At 45.7% G+C, this 15,918-nt stretch overlaps 1 protein-coding gene across 4 annotated transcripts in view; it reads left to right on the top strand.

Moving 5' to 3' along the window:
* pax3b (paired box 3b) overlaps nt 1-15,918 on the top strand; it is a 46,735-nt gene that overhangs the window by 21,543 nt on the left and 9,274 nt on the right. For all 4 annotated transcript variants that reach the window (XM_038272091.1, XM_038272092.1, XM_038272089.1 and 1 more), the window contains exons 5-7: nt 12,237-12,436; nt 13,824-13,989; nt 14,738-14,952. In XM_038272091.1, the coding sequence (XP_038128019.1) occupies nt 12,237-12,436; nt 13,824-13,989; nt 14,738-14,952 (581 nt within the window). The remainder of the gene's footprint in view (nt 1-12,236; nt 12,437-13,823; nt 13,990-14,737; nt 14,953-15,918) is intronic.

Here is a 15,918-nt window from a genome sequence, read left to right as displayed (position 1 = left end):
ATGGCGTTTTGAGGTGGGAGCCATTTTGGGCTTCCTTTGGCTCAGCGGAGGTTGTTTTGGCTTGGAGCCCCTCGCGCTGCGCGCCTCTCAGGGCCCCAGTTTGGTTAAATTAAACAGTTTTCTTTTCTCCTCCAACCCCCACCACCGACCTCCTGCCTCCTTTGCAGCCTAATGCTCCCCAGCTCGCTGGGGCCACCTCTCCGGGCCCCTCTGGTTCTCAGATAATTTGACCCTTTTAAGGCTGATTTTTTCCTTGTATTCGGGTGGACTCACACAGGGAAACACACACTCTTTACTGCCGAGTTGGAGCAGAAATACGTCTATATTTACATATGGAAGGAGGATTCAAGTGTTTAAAGTGCTGGGAATACAGCTTTTTAAGATGTAGAATGTATATAGATGCAGCGAGGGATTGAAAGGTTAGAGTGGATAATTTGATCTGCCTCGGCTATTTGCCGGTGCCAAAGTGGCGCTATCAGATTTTAAGGCATAGAGGCGATGATGGCAAGCAGGCCCTCCGGCAGCCAAAGGTTAGAGAAGCTTTCCCCGTCGCTTCATCCTGGTTACTCCGCTTGATTCAGCCTCGGTGTTTGTGTTTTGACACAAGAAGGGAGCAGATTTATCGACGGCAGGCGCCGGATTAGCCTAGCCCTAAAGATAAAGCAGAATAAAGCTGAAGAGGCTGTGATGTCTACAAGTACTGCTGTCTGTCCCAAAGGTTTGAAGGTATAAGAATTCAAAGGTGGTGTAAATATACACTATATTGCCAAAAGTATTTGCTCACCCATCCAAATTATTGGAATCAGGTCTTCCAATCACTTCCATGGCCACAGGTGTATAAATTCAAGCACCTAGGCATGCAGACTGTTTTTACAAACATTTGTGAAAGAATGGGTCGCTCTCAGGAGCTCAGTGAATTCCAGCGTGGAACTGTGATAGGATGCCACCTGTGCAACAAATCCAGTCGTGAAATTTCCTCGCTCCTAAATATTCCACAGTCAACTGTCAGCTGTATTATAAGAAAATGGAAGTGTTTGGGAACGACAGCAACTCAGCCACGAAGAGGTAGGCCACGTAAACTGACGGAGCGGGGTCAGCGGATGCTGACGCGCATAGTGCGAAGAGGTCGCCAACTTTCTGCAGAGTCAATCACTACAGACCTCCAAACTTCATGTGGCCTTCAGATTAGCTCAAGAACAGTGCGCAGAGAGCTTCATGGAATGGGTTTCCATGGTCGAGCAGCTGCATCCAAGCCATACATCACCAAGTGCAATGCAAAGCGTCGGATGCGGTGGTGTAAAGCACGCCGCCACTGGACTCTAGAGCAGTGGAGACGCGTTCTCTGGAGTGACGAATCGCGCTTCTCCATCTGGCAATCTGATGGACGGGTCTGGGTTTGGCGGTTGCCAGGAGAACGGTACTTGTCTGACTGCATTGTGCCAAGTGTAAAGTTTGGTGGAGGGGGGATTATGGTGTGAGGTTGTTTTTCAGGAGCTGGGCTTGGCCCCTTAGTTCCAGTGAAAGGAACTCTGAATGCTTCAGCATACCAAGACATTTTGGACAATTCCATGCTCCCAACTTTGTGGGAACAGTTTGGAGCTGGCCCCTTCCTCTTCCAACATGACTGTGCACCAGTGCACAAAGCAAGGTCCATAAAGACATGGATGACAGAGTCTGGTGTGGATGAACTTGACTGGCCTGCACAGAGTCCTGACCTCAACCCGATAGAACACCTTTGGGATGAATTAGAGCGGAGACTGAGAGCCAGGCCTTCTCGTCCAACATCAGTGTGCGACCTCACAAATGCGCTTCTGGAAGAATGGTCAAAAATTCCCATAAACACACTCCTAAACCTTGTGGACAGCCTTCCCAGAAGAGTTGAAGCTGTTCTAGCTGCAAAGGGTGGACCGACGTCATATTGAACCCTATGGATTAGGAACGGGATGTCACTTAAGCTCATATGTGAGTCAAGGCAGGTGAGCAAATACTTTTGGCAATATAGTGTATTTGGTTGATGAAGCTACATATTCCTGAGATGTTAGGCTGCTATCCGGTACATTACAGAACTTTATGCTCTTTAATTCAGCATAAAAATGATCATAAACATCCAGCGACTTTATTTAAGGCTTTATTAAACCTGGCTTAATTAAGTCAGAGTCGTTTCCACATCCTGTTTCTGCTGCTTACAGGACAAACTAAGATAAAGATAAATAACCTGAACATTTTAGGCTTTTGTTGTGTTTTGGTTTGTTTTTCCAAACCGGCAAACCTGGAACATTATTTATGTTTTAAAAAACTCTGCAGAAATCAAACTGCTTTGCTTATTTCGTTGAAATATATCAAGCGTTACTGTTTGTGCAGATTAAACTTAAACTTTGTGGCTTTTAACAAGTTTAATTCTTCTTCAGTTTCACTTGATTTGAAATAAAAACAGCACAAACTGGAGCAATATTGTAATGTAGAAACTAAAGTTCAGTTTTTACTCTATTTATTAATAACTTCTTGTTTTTAGAGCTGCACTCAAAGATTATTTTAGTAATCGATTCTTTTATCGATTTGTTTTTGGCTAACCTAATATTATACTTTTAGTAAGTAACATTTAAAAAAAAGAAGAAGAAATTTTTGGAATTAAAAAAAAATCTTTTTTTTTTTCTAAATGAGATATAAATTGCAGAAACATTAAAAATATATACATTTTATTTACATGTAATTAATTATTTATGTATGGAATGTTCTATTTTTTTACTTTATGATTTTTAAAAGGTAGAAATAATATCAAACAGAACATTTTACAAAGAACAGCTGCTCAGTAATCATTGTCCATTTCTTCCAAAGATCTTCATATTTTGCTTGTTCCAACTTTTCCATGCTGGGAATTTCTTCCACAGCGTCCGTCCAGTTTTTAGGTGTTAGAGGTTCTTCTCTGGACCATTTCTTTCTGACGGCCTTTTTTTACTGCTGCCGACAGAATTTTAAATAAGTAAATATCCTTCTTCTGAATCACTGCCTCCTTTAAATGACTAAAATTTGTATTTCCTTTTCTTTGGCAACATCGTTCCAAAATAGGGAAAAATTGCAGCACGGCCAGAAGATCTGATCATGACCCCCATCCTGTTCTCCACACAGTCTCAGCGATGGTTGAAGGATTTTCCAATTTATAGAACTAGTAGTAAAGGAAAAGTCTATTCAGCGAGGAATAATCAATGGATCATTATTTATACCTAAAACTAATACGTTTGCGGTGATTTGATGAATTTACCGTTAATCAGTAAAAAAATAAAATAACTTTCGTCGCAATCACTGAGTCTGGGAGCGGCCATTTTAGCCCAAATCTAGTAGCCCCTCCCTCCTGCCATCTTCCGGCAGTGACGTCACGGTGCGGTAAGCCTAGCGCCATTCTCCCCGCTTTACAAGCTAAATCAATGGGAACTACTAGACACATCTGCCATCAACAACAATTATTGAAGATTTCCAGAGGACTTCACCATTGAAATTCACCAGAGCTATAGTGAAACTGACAATGCCCACGTGCATGGCAGCTGGATGCTGGAATACATCGGGTAAAAGTGAAAAAAGAGTTATTCCACCTTTCTGATTCCTGATCCTCCACGGACGGGTTGGTCGTTGGATCGCCAACTTGAAGAGGGAGGATTTGCCATCGAACTTCTGGCCAGAGAAAAAACCCGTAATATGTAGCCAACATTTGGAAGAAGAATGTTTTCAAGATGACTTGGATAATAGCGCGTTGTGACAAACACCAGATTCAGCACTGGGACTTGATCAACAGCCGATACCGCACCGTGACAATGTCACTAACCAGTAGGTGGCAGTAGTGTTCTTTGACAAACATGGATGCCTCCAGTAAAGCACATTCACATGAAAATTACTCTGAATTAAAAACACTGATCATTTATTGAACAGGATGGAATCATTTCACATTTAAAGAACTTTCAGAAGTTTGGATTCTGAATATGAGCGACTTTTCCTTTAAATGACTAATGTATTTTTCTTCCAATAGTTCTAGGAATTGGAAAACATTTTCCAATTCCTAGAACTAGTAGCGTTAACCTGCTTTTTACAGATAGCGTCCCACATGTTGCTTCAGACATTTGTCCCTAATATTCAGGTTTTCCTTTGCATTATTAATCCTCAATAGGACGTTGCTAGGGGTGTGGGAAAAAATGGTTTTGGTAATCTATTGAGATTTTTGGCTGCCGATATAATATCAATCATTCACTTCCTAGTATCAATTATTTAAAAACAAAAACAGTTTTACCTAAATGGGGGAAAACGGGCTACCTCTGCAGTCACAGTAGACGGCGTGGACTGACTAAAACCTCAAACAACATGAACACTAAAAAAAGTAAATGATCAATATCTTCAGATGAACGTATACAGCACTCTCTTTTTATCTAGAAATTTAATTTTGACAGCAGGGAAAAATATCGCAATATATAGTGATATTGTAGTATTGTGATAATGACGTATCGTGACCCAAGTATCGTATCGCAACACCCATGCCAGAACTCACCCCTACATTTTACCACTTTCTTTTATATGTATTTCTTAATATTTGTGTAATTTTTTAAAAATTCACCGCGTGAGGAACTGGGCTTATCTCTTTTAAATAGTCGTCCCGTACCTGAAGGTAAATGTAAAAATCCCAATTTTCCAAATAAAACTCCCTTTTTCCCCCTTAACTGATGATTTGCTATTAATCAGATTATAAATTTCAGATATCGTTGTGTTTCTTCAGATACATGTTCATGTTTGGATCGCTGAATATCTGGATTTGATTTCATAAAATCTGAGATCCAATGAGAAAACTTGAACCCAGATGTTCTCCATCCATCCAGTCGGACCAAAACGAGTCCTTTGGTCATTTTTTTGCTTTTGTTTCTACGTATGCTGATTTTAAAACCACGTCCATGTTGTGAGACGTGTCGCTTCATCTGTTTATAGCCTAAAATATGGATTTGAAACATGTTTTTTTTGTGATGGAAATAAGCCCAACAAACCAGGCTTAGTTGGGCTGCTGGATAAAACCTGGAACTAAACGCTATTTCTGACATTTGGAATTGAAAAATCTTCCTGGATGGAAGAGAAACGTCTTCAAACTTGGAAACAAAGTCCAGTGGATTGATTTTTTTTTCTTTGTTTTTTTTATACTTTTTTGGACTGAGGGCTTTTAAAAAAAGGGATTTTGTTTTTGTTTCTGGACTGTTAATTTCTCCTGTTTTGCGTGTGCAGCTCAAAGCGAAGGCAGCTGTACCAAAACAACATCAAGAAAATCCCTAAAAACAAACGTCTAAAGATGAGAAGGAAGGACTTCTGGTCGGAAACTTTTGTTCCTCTTATTTCATATATTAATTGAGCTTTTTACTCACTATAAAAGTTTTCACTCAGCCGGTTCCACCTGTAAGGCCAAACAATGCCTGAGTGATGGTGTTTGTAGACCAGACCTTCTTCCCATAACAAACCACATTCTTTCTCAAGGTTTATTCAGAACATGTTACAGTTTAACCAAAGTGTCTGTAATTTATTTTAACTCTGACTACTTTCCATGATTATAAGGAAGGTGAAACGAACGCTGCTCAGACAGAACAGGGCTGATTACCGTATGATGAACCGTTTTCTCTTTACAAAGATAAACTAAAGTGCCGACTGAGTGAAATCCATCGATCTCCGTTTATCCAACTGGAGCAAATAGTTAAATACTTTAAACTGATTCTTACTGACTGTAAATATTCAACAGTTTTAAAGACAGTTTAGCTTCTCAGTATCTAAATGCTGGGGGGGGGGCACAGATGCCCTGATGGTCTGTCCTCACGGGGGCATTTTACCCCCCAGGTGCTCTTACAGTCCCTGCTTTTGGAGAGCAGTGGGTGGGGGGTGGTTCAGTGCCCCACAGCTATGCCCCCATCTTCCCCGCCCCTTTCCCCAAGCCCTCTTTGCGGATCATCTGTATGGCCCCCCTTCCCTCAAGCTCCCCCATGGGGCAGGTGACAGGCCTCCACTGTGAAGGCTGAGGGAGCCATGACGGATTCCCCAGATGGAGCGTGGAAATCGCCGGCAAAGACCTGAGCTCTGTGGAGCAACAAAGAGTCGGGGAGAGAAATATGGGGGGGGGGCACAAAGACAGGCTGGGGGGAGGTTGTTTAAGGAGGGCCGCGCTCCAGCGCCAAAAGCACATCAAGTGTTTGCTGGCTGAGTCCAGACTCAGGCGGCTCGGGAAAAGACTTTATCTGCTCTGGTCTCCAGAGGTGCCGCTCTGTCGCTTCCTTTCAAAGGTTCCCGAAGCGCCGGTAGGGCGGTGGGGGCCGGCAGCAGAACGCCAGAACCCGCCGCTAATTCCAAAGTGATTAAGGATTTTCCCTCCGCTTTTCCCAAGGCCCAAATCCCTGTGAAATGCTGAGGAACGTGCATGCTGGGGGGGACTGGGGGGAGGAGAGGGCCAGGGTGGACATTCCTCATTGGTGGGGGGGGGGTGGGGGGGGGGGGGGGGGGGGGGGGGGCTACAAAAGGTCTCATCTCTTGTTTTCCAGTCGTACAAAACTCCACACCCTGAACCCCCCCCCCAATCAGAGGGTTTTCCAGGCGTTCTGTGACGACCACATCTGACGGTCCAGGAACAGCTGATCCCGCGGAGCTGAAACCCCAAACCGCCGCAGCCGTCTGCACCTGTTGGACGAGCCGCTCCGCCTCCTGTTAAAGCAGGAGCCCCGAACCACGTCTCAATCGCCCCCCCCCCCCCCCCCAAATCATTTTTTTAGGCCCATTCCATCCCCCTTTTGCCCAATCCCCAATTAATTCTCCCCCTTTCAAAAAATTGGGGGGGGAATCAATTTTTCAAAACCCCACTTTTTATCCTTTTTTTTTCCTCCCTAATCATTTCACCAAACTTCCTCCTAGTTTTAATAAATAACACCAAATCCCACCCCCAAATAAAACCACATATTTAAAAAAAAAATTAATATAAAAAAAAAATCTTTTAACACCCATAAAATAATCTTTTTAAATAAATTTGCCATCCCATTTTTAAATAAAAAAAAAAAAAAACCAATTTTTTTTCAAGTTTAAACCCTTTTTTTCTTCCTTTCTTTTCAAAATTTTTTAAATTTTTTAATTAAATAAATTTTTCATATCCTCAATTTTTTATCCCAAATATCCTTAAATTTTAAAATTCCCCATTTATTTTAAATTTCCCCCCCCAACCTTTAATTAAAATCCACCACCACCCAAATCCCCTCCCTCCCATCCATCCATACCCACCCATACATCTTTTTCCCCATACCATACCACCATAGCCACACCCATCCACCCCCCTCACCCCTCCACCCCACCCACCCCCAAATCCACCCCATCCCCATTCCATCATACCATCACCCACCATCATCCTCCTCCATCATCCACACCATCCATCATCCACCAAACCACCCCCAATTCCACTTTCCCCCTCCTTTTCCCACCCCACATCCACCCTTTTCCCCATCCATCACCTTTCCCCCATCCATCCTCCATCCTTCATTCCATCCAACCTTCCCACACCACACCCAACCCATCCATCCCCATCCCATCCACCCACCCAAACCCCATTCCCACCCCCCATACCTTCCCCCCCCCCCACCAAACCCATCCCACCCACCCATCCATCCCCATCATCCCCATCCATCCATCATCCCCATCACCCAAAAAACCCATCCCCATACCAAATCCCCCCATGCCCACCTCCTTTCCAAACCACATCATCCCACCCATCCCATCCCCCCACCCAAAACCCCCTTTAAATCCTCATCCAATCCATCATCCATCCATCATCCCCATCCCACCCCACCCCCATCCATCCATCATCCACCCAAAACCCATCCATCCCCCACCATCATCCATCCATCACCCAACCATCTCATCCTCCCCATCCCATCCACCCACCATCATCCAACCCCATCATCCATCCCATCTCCATACCCATCCCCCATTCACCATCCACCCATACCAAACCCATCCCACCCACCCACCATCCACTTTTCCCAAATCCCCTATCCTTCCACCATCATACCATCCACCCCACCCATCCATCCCAATTTCCCCCCACCCACCATCCATCATCATCCAAAATCCCATCCATCCTCCTTTCCCAAAATATCCATCCTCCATCCCCAACCTCCCAAATTCCACCCATCCCCCAATCCTTTCCCACCCATCCAATCCCCCATCCACCCATCCCACCATAAAATTTCCCCATCCATCCATCCCATCCATCATCCATCCATCCATCCATCTCCATACCCTTCCATCCATCATCCATCCACCCCTTTCCCCCCATCCATCCATTTCCACCCCCAATCCATCCATCATCCACCCACCCATCCCCCCAACCCACCCATCCATCCCTCCTTTCCATCATCCATCCATCCATCCATCACCCACCTCCTTTTTAACCACCCAACCCCCTCATATAAAAAAAACCATCCACTTCCCCCATCCCTCCATCACCTCACCCCCCCCCCTCCATCCACAAAAACCCATTCCCCCCCAAAATCACCTTTCCATCCTCCATCCATCCTATCAATCCATCCATCACCATCCCATTCCACCCCATCCTCCTCATACCATCCCCCCTTTCCCTTTCTCATCCATCTCCACCTTATTTTTCCCCCCCATCCATCATCCAAAACCATTTCCCCACCTCCCCTTCCCCTCCATCCTCATCCACCCCCAACCATCCCCCCCCCATACCATCCATCCATTCCATCATCCCTTCATCCTATTCCCATATCCCCCATCCATCAAATCCCCCCCATCATCCATCCCACCCATCCACCCTTTCCCCACATCCATCCATCATCCATCCCCAACCATCATCCATCCCTCCATCCATCACCACCCACCACCCACCCATCCTCCATCCCAATCCATCCATCATCCACAATCCTTTTTCTCCTCCACCATACCATCACCACCCCACCAAAACCAATCCTCCTATATTCCCCCAATCCTTCCATCATCCACCATCATAATCCCCCCAACCTCATCCATTCCATCCACCCACCCCCCATTCCATCCTCTCCACCATCAAACCATCCATCATCCATCCCTCCATCCACCCATCCAATAAACCCAAACCATCATCCATCCCCCCATCCATCCCTAAACCATCCCCCATCAACCACCCTCCTTTCCACCCCTTTCCCCCACCCATCCCCATCCCCCCACCCATCCATCCATCATCCTCCATCATCCATTTCCCCATCCCTCCTCCCCACATCCCCATCATCCATGATTATCCATCCATCCATCCACATCTTTTCCATCCACCCAATCATCCACCCAAACATCCCACCCTCCATCATCATATCCATAAAATTCCTATCCATACCATCACCCCACCTTTCCCCAAATCCATCATCCATCATTCCATCATCCACCCCTTTTCCCCCTTGCCCCCCAAAATTTCCATCATCCATCCATCAAATCCATCATCCACCCACATCCCCCACTCACCCCATCCATCATCCATCCAACCCATCCTCCTCCATCCCCATCCACATCCATCCATCCCTTCCTCCCCATTTTTCTTCCCCCATCCATTCATAATTCCATCCATCACCATCCAATCTCATCCATCCATCCTCATCTCCCCCAAACCCCCTCCCCTTCCCTTCCATCCCCATCCCCACCTCCCCCCTCCCCACCCACCCATCCATTCCACCTCCCTCCATCCCACACCCCCTTCATCCACCCACCCACCCATCCATCCATCATCCATCCAATCCATCCTCCACCCCATTTCCATCAATCCTCCACCCCAATCCATCCCCCATCCCCCATCCATCATCCACCATCCCATCCATCCACCACCCATCTTCCACCATCAACCTCCCCCAAACCACCCATCCATACCAAAACCCCTCCTCCAAACCATCATCCCCCCCCACCCATCATCCATCCCCCATCCCATCCCACCCATCCATCCACACCACCCATCCATCCCCCATCCATCATCCAACCATCCATCCCTCCACCCATCATCCATCACCCATCCACCATCCATCCATCAATCCATCCATCACCCATCCACCCCTCCATCCTTTCCCCCATCCATCATCCATACCCAAATTCCCCCCCATCCTCCCTCCATCAACCCCACCATCCATCTCCTCACCCATCCCATCCACCCATCAATCCATCCCCATCTCCATCCATCCTCCATCATCCATTCCACTCCATCCCCCATCCTTTCAATCCATCCTCCCCCTCCATCCAACCCACCCTTTCCACATTCCATCCATATTCCAACCCATCCCCCCATCCTTTCCACCTCCACACCCATCCACCCCATCCATCATAAAATCCATCCCATTCCATCCATAAATCCATCATCCACCCATCATCCACCCCATCATCCTCCATCCTCTCCATCCTTTCATCCACCCCTCCCCATCCCCCATTCCCACCCACCCATCACCATCCACCATCCCATCCCCATCCATCCTCACCCATCCATCCATCACCCTTCCACATCCTCCATCCACCCATCCTTTCATCCACCCCCATCCTCATCCACCCATCCACATCCATCCACCCATCCACCCATCCATCATCCCATAAACATCCCATCCATACCCCATCCCCCACCTTTCATCTCCATCCAACCCCCCCATCCATTTTTCCAACCACCAAACCATCCCATCCATCATCACCATCCCATCACCACCAACCAACCATCTCCATCCATCCATCATCCCCCCCATCATCCACCCTCCATCATATCCATCCATCCATCCTCATCCCCCAAATCATTTCCACCCCTTTTCCATTTCCCCCATCACATCCATCATCCATCCATCATCCCATTCCATCACCCATCCATCACCACCCATCCATTTCCCATCATCCACCCAAACCAATCCATCCCCATCATCCACCCATCCATCCTTTAACCATCCACCCCATCCAAAATCCACATCCAACCATCATCCCCCATCCATCCACCCACCCATCCATCCCCCAAACCCACCATCCACCATCATCCAACCCATCATCCATCCATCATCCTTCACCCACCCAAACCCATCCATCCATCCCCCATCCATCCATCATCCATCCAACATCCATCCATCATCCACCAATTTCCCCCATCAACCATAAATCCACACCCATCCATCCCACCATCCATCCATCATCCATCCACCCATCCTTCCACCCATCCATCTTCCCCCACCCATCCCATCCACCCACCCCATCCATCATTCCATCACCCCCTTTTCCAACACCCATCCATCCTCCATCCTCCACCACCCATCCATCCACCAAAATCCATCCATCCACCTCCCATCCATCCATCAACCATCCATACACCCCACATCACATTCCAATCACCATCCACATCCATCCCATCCCCCATCATCCATCCCCCCATATCCATCCAACCCCATCCATCATCCTACCACCCAATCCCATCCATCCACCATCCATCCATCCACCATCACCATCCATCATCCATCACCCATCCATCCCACCCTTCCCCACCCCATTTTAATAAACCATTATTTCGAAAATAATAAATATCCCATCCTCTGATCCCATTTCATCCCAAACCTTTTAAATCCTTTTCCTTTTTCCCAAAATCCATCCATATCCATACCCCCCCCCAATACCCACCATTCCATCCCCATCCACCCATCCATCCCCATATCCACCCATAAAATCCCATTTTCCATCCCCTATCCTTTCCACCCCAAACCATTGATAAAAACCACATCCCATATCTCCAAATTCCCATTCAATCCAACCACATCCAAACCACTTTAAATCTCCTCCCAACCACCCATCCCATATACCACCAACCCCACCCCAAACCATCTCCATCCCCCCTTATCCATCCATCATCCATCCATCATCCATCCATCCATCCATCCATCCATCCATCCATCCATCCATCCACTCAGCATTTAAAGCAGATTACATCTACAGGATCTAGCTCCATGGTTTCCTTCCCACTAACCTTCCTGACATGTTGAATCCTGTTCAGTGGGATTATCCGTGAGGCTGGAATATATTTTGTCCTTAAGGCTCATCAGAGCTGTGGATTCATCTTCCTGCATCAAGTTATTTTCAATTTACTGCAGGAAAAGGACAGTTTGATTCACATAGACTTTATGTCAGTTAGGCTTGGTTTTAACTTCCTCCTCCTCTGATATCTGGAAAATAATCCATGGTTTTCTTGTCCTGAACAGCGAGTCACTCAGATGACGGTTCGGACGTGGAGTCGGAGCCTGATCTGCCCCTGAAGAGGAAACAGCGGCGCAGTCGGACCACCTTCACAGCCGAGCAGCTGGAGGAGCTGGAGAGGGCCTTTGAAAGGACCCACTACCCGGACATCTACACCAGGGAGGAGCTGGCTCAGAGGGCCAAGCTCACCGAAGCCAGGGTGCAGGTGGGGGCCCTTTCCTGTCACATCTAAAACAATGGAAATTAATCTGCAAACACATCTAGAGACGCAGCTTCATTTACTCTGTCCACATTTAAGGACAACCGTCCCCTCTTGTCCCGCCGTCCCAGGGCCCCAATCAGCCTGTGACCCCAAAAACACAACAAATTAGACCTAATTACTTCCTTCTGTATTTATTTATACATGTGAAGCATTTATACTAATTTTGAGCCAGTTTGAAAGATATTTAATTATTAATTTTATTATTTAACTCAATTTAATTAGTGTTTTTTAGTATTAATATAAAGGGGTATGGGGTGAATTTTTCAATATATAATTTTTTTGTAAATCTATTTTTCACATTTTATTGATCAAACCTTTAGAATTTATATAATTTTTAAAATATTTTTACCTTCAGTTTTTTATTAAGTGTTTTATTTACATTTTGTTTTCAACTTAAAAAAAAAAATTATCTTATTGATTAAATAAGGTTTTATGAATCATATTATCTTCCCTTTAAGTCCGACCCAAACAGTCGTTCTTGACCAATGAAAATGTTGTGTCTAACGTCCAGCAGACCAATAGAAATGCATCTTTTCCTCCTCCAGAAGTGAAGAGAATGCTAACAGGAAAAACGCAGTTTGAAAGAACGCAATTCATGTAACTTTTCTGAAAACAGAAAAAAATGTATTATCTGAAAAACAATTCTGAAAAATATATATAAAAAAACTAAACTGTGAAAAAGTAAAATCTGTAAAAGAAAAACCTGAATGAAAATATAATAAGAAAACAAAAATAAATAAAATAAGAAAAAAAATCTAAAAGAAAATGGACAAAACATCAGAGTTATTCTAGAATATTTTTAATAAATTTTCATTTCAGTTTATTTCTATAGCTCCAATTCCCATCATGTCATCTCAGGTCACTTTCCAGTTCACCAGATCATCCAGTCAGATTGATTCAAAGTTTTCTATCTAAGGAAAACCAGCTGATTGCATCGACTCATTGACTCTTCAGCAATCCCTCACACTAAGCATGCTTGTAGCGACAGTGGAGAGGAAAAACTCCCTTTGAACAGGAAGAAACCTCCAGCAGAACCAGGCTCAGTGTGAGCGGCCATCTGTTGCTTTCTTTTGCATTTTTTAAAACTTTTTTTTTTATTTGGGATCACATCACAATAATTCTAAAAACCATCTTGTGACCCTCAGAGGGTCCCGCCCCAGACTTTGGGAACCCCCTGATCCAAAATCCAACAAACGTACAGGAAAAATAAGCATAATCAGGATTCATGTTCACATGGACTCTCTGTGTGTAAATATGTTTGTTCCTTCACAACAAGTTTGAATGACATCAGGAGGTTATCTGTAACTGAACTAACTGCCTTTCCTTTCAGGTGTGGTTCAGCAACAGGAGAGCCAGGTGGAGGAAGCAAGCTGGAGCCAATCAGCTGATGGCGTTTAATCACCTGATCCCGGGCGGATTCCCCCCCACGGCCATGTCCAGCATCCCGCCGTACCAGCTCTCTGACAGCGCCTACTCCCCGTCCTCCATAGCACAAGGTGCTGATGACTTTCTAACCGTCGCACAAGGTTTCCGTGAATCTATGGAAGCGCAGAGAAGCACACAGAGCCTGAAGCAGAGACAACAAAACCACCAAAACTTGGAGATTAGCTTTCAATCTGGTGTTCTGTCAGATCAGCATTCCCCTGTCAGGCCATCATATCTCAATACGCACACACAAGACGTCAGATTTGCATTTATCCCTTTAGATTTGTATGAAAAAAAGACTTTCAACTACCTCAACGGGCGTGTATCCCTTTAGTCATGTACCAAAAAAAAACTATTTAAGGTCAGATCACCATAAGCTTAAAAAAACACCAAAAAGTAAGTAATTAAATAGTTTTTTATTTCATGACAAAAGGGATAGCTGGAATGATGTCAAACATGGTTGTTTGGGTTGTAAAGTTTGCTTTAATTCAGCTTAGCCAGCCGCTAAGCAGCAACATCTTCATCGTCTCAGAGGCTCCAGCTGGCTGTGCGTCTGTCAGCGTCTCAGAGACCAAAGGAATGTCCCTCAGGTCGGTTCTGCTGCGCAGCGCCATCAGACAGCAGCACAGCTGGGGAGAGCCTCTCCTTTTTAATATCCTTTAGGCTGCTTTGTAGACACCTGGATGATCTCAGACCCTGCGGCTGTCTGGGCAGATTTCATCTCATGGCTTCAGCTTTATTTGCTTCTGAGGTTTTCAGATTTGATCTGTTTTAATTCAAAAGATTATTGTTTTAAGTTCATTCCTTCCTGTCTTTTAGTGTCGGAGCCGCCGAGCACGCTGCACCGCCCCCAGCCTCTGCCTCCGTCCTCAGGCCATCAGGCCTCTGGTGGCGCAGGGCAAGGAGACGGAGGCTCCGCCTACTGCCTCGCCTCCGGACGCCACTCCTTCTCAGGCTACTCGGACGGCTTTGTGAGCCCAGGGGGGCCGACGAATCCCATGAACTCTGCGATAGGAAATGGGCTCTCCTCACAGGTGAGGAAATACGCGTGTGAGCTTCTTGGAAATGTTGGCCTTCGGCAGCAGAACAGGAGCTGATCTGGGCTCCCTGCGGAGGAGGAATGTGTGATGACTACAGCGGCTGAAGGACAAATCATCATGTGACAAATGAGAAGCGAAAAGACAATTACAGCCACTTATCCAGCCGCGAAGAGCCCAGGTCCCTGCAGGAGAGGGGGGCGGGGCCCTAACAAGCAGAAAATGAAATTTCGGTCCGACGCCGAGGCCGTCCGTCACAGCTGCAGGGTCAGACGTATAATCCATCTTCTCCGTAACATTCGGGGATCAGTTAAGAGTTCCTCCAACATGTTGGACACAGCGTGGCTCCGCTACAGACCATGGATTTATTTATGATCAGGCACCAGCAGGACCAGAACAGTGCGTTTTATTCCTGTTTGTCTTAAAAAAATAACCTCGGCCTCAGAAAAGTATTAACACCCCCCATACAACGCACATCCTCAGCCGTTTTAACGGAAAAGTCCGGTCAGCAACAATTAATCAATGAATCATCATCTATGGCAGAAATTAGTTCTTGTAGATTTAATAAAAGTACTCAGAGGCAACTGAGGAAGGAATCCAAAAATCCAACATGACAAATACAGAAAAAGCAGAACCTTGGAGACATAAGGGAACACATGCATGAAGAACCAGGAAAAAAACGAGGAACAAGCACTGAGGAACTGCACAGGGGGGGGGTCACAGTCTTGGTTCTTTTGAGTATTCAGTTTTACTTTGCTCCATGTTTATTCTCCATTTTTGCTCCTATTTTGTTAAGTTTTCTGGATATATTTGAGTTCTTAGGCTTTTCTCTGTTGCCCTCTTGTGTTGGTCTCCTTTTCCCTCGCTCCCTTCTAGAATCCTCTCTTCACACCTGCTCCCAATCGGCTCATTAGTCCAGTCTTTGTTCAGTCTCCCATATAAACTGTCCCTGTGCAGTTCTTC

Source organism: Cyprinodon tularosa, unplaced genomic scaffold (assembly GCF_016077235.1).
Source record: "Cyprinodon tularosa strain WSP-4 unplaced genomic scaffold, ASM1607723v1 ctg817, whole genome shotgun sequence".
Taxonomy (NCBI): Eukaryota; Metazoa; Chordata; class Actinopteri; order Cyprinodontiformes; family Cyprinodontidae; genus Cyprinodon; species Cyprinodon tularosa.
The sequence above is the reverse complement of the archived record's forward strand: the minus strand, read 5'-3'. Positions and strand labels throughout refer to the sequence as shown.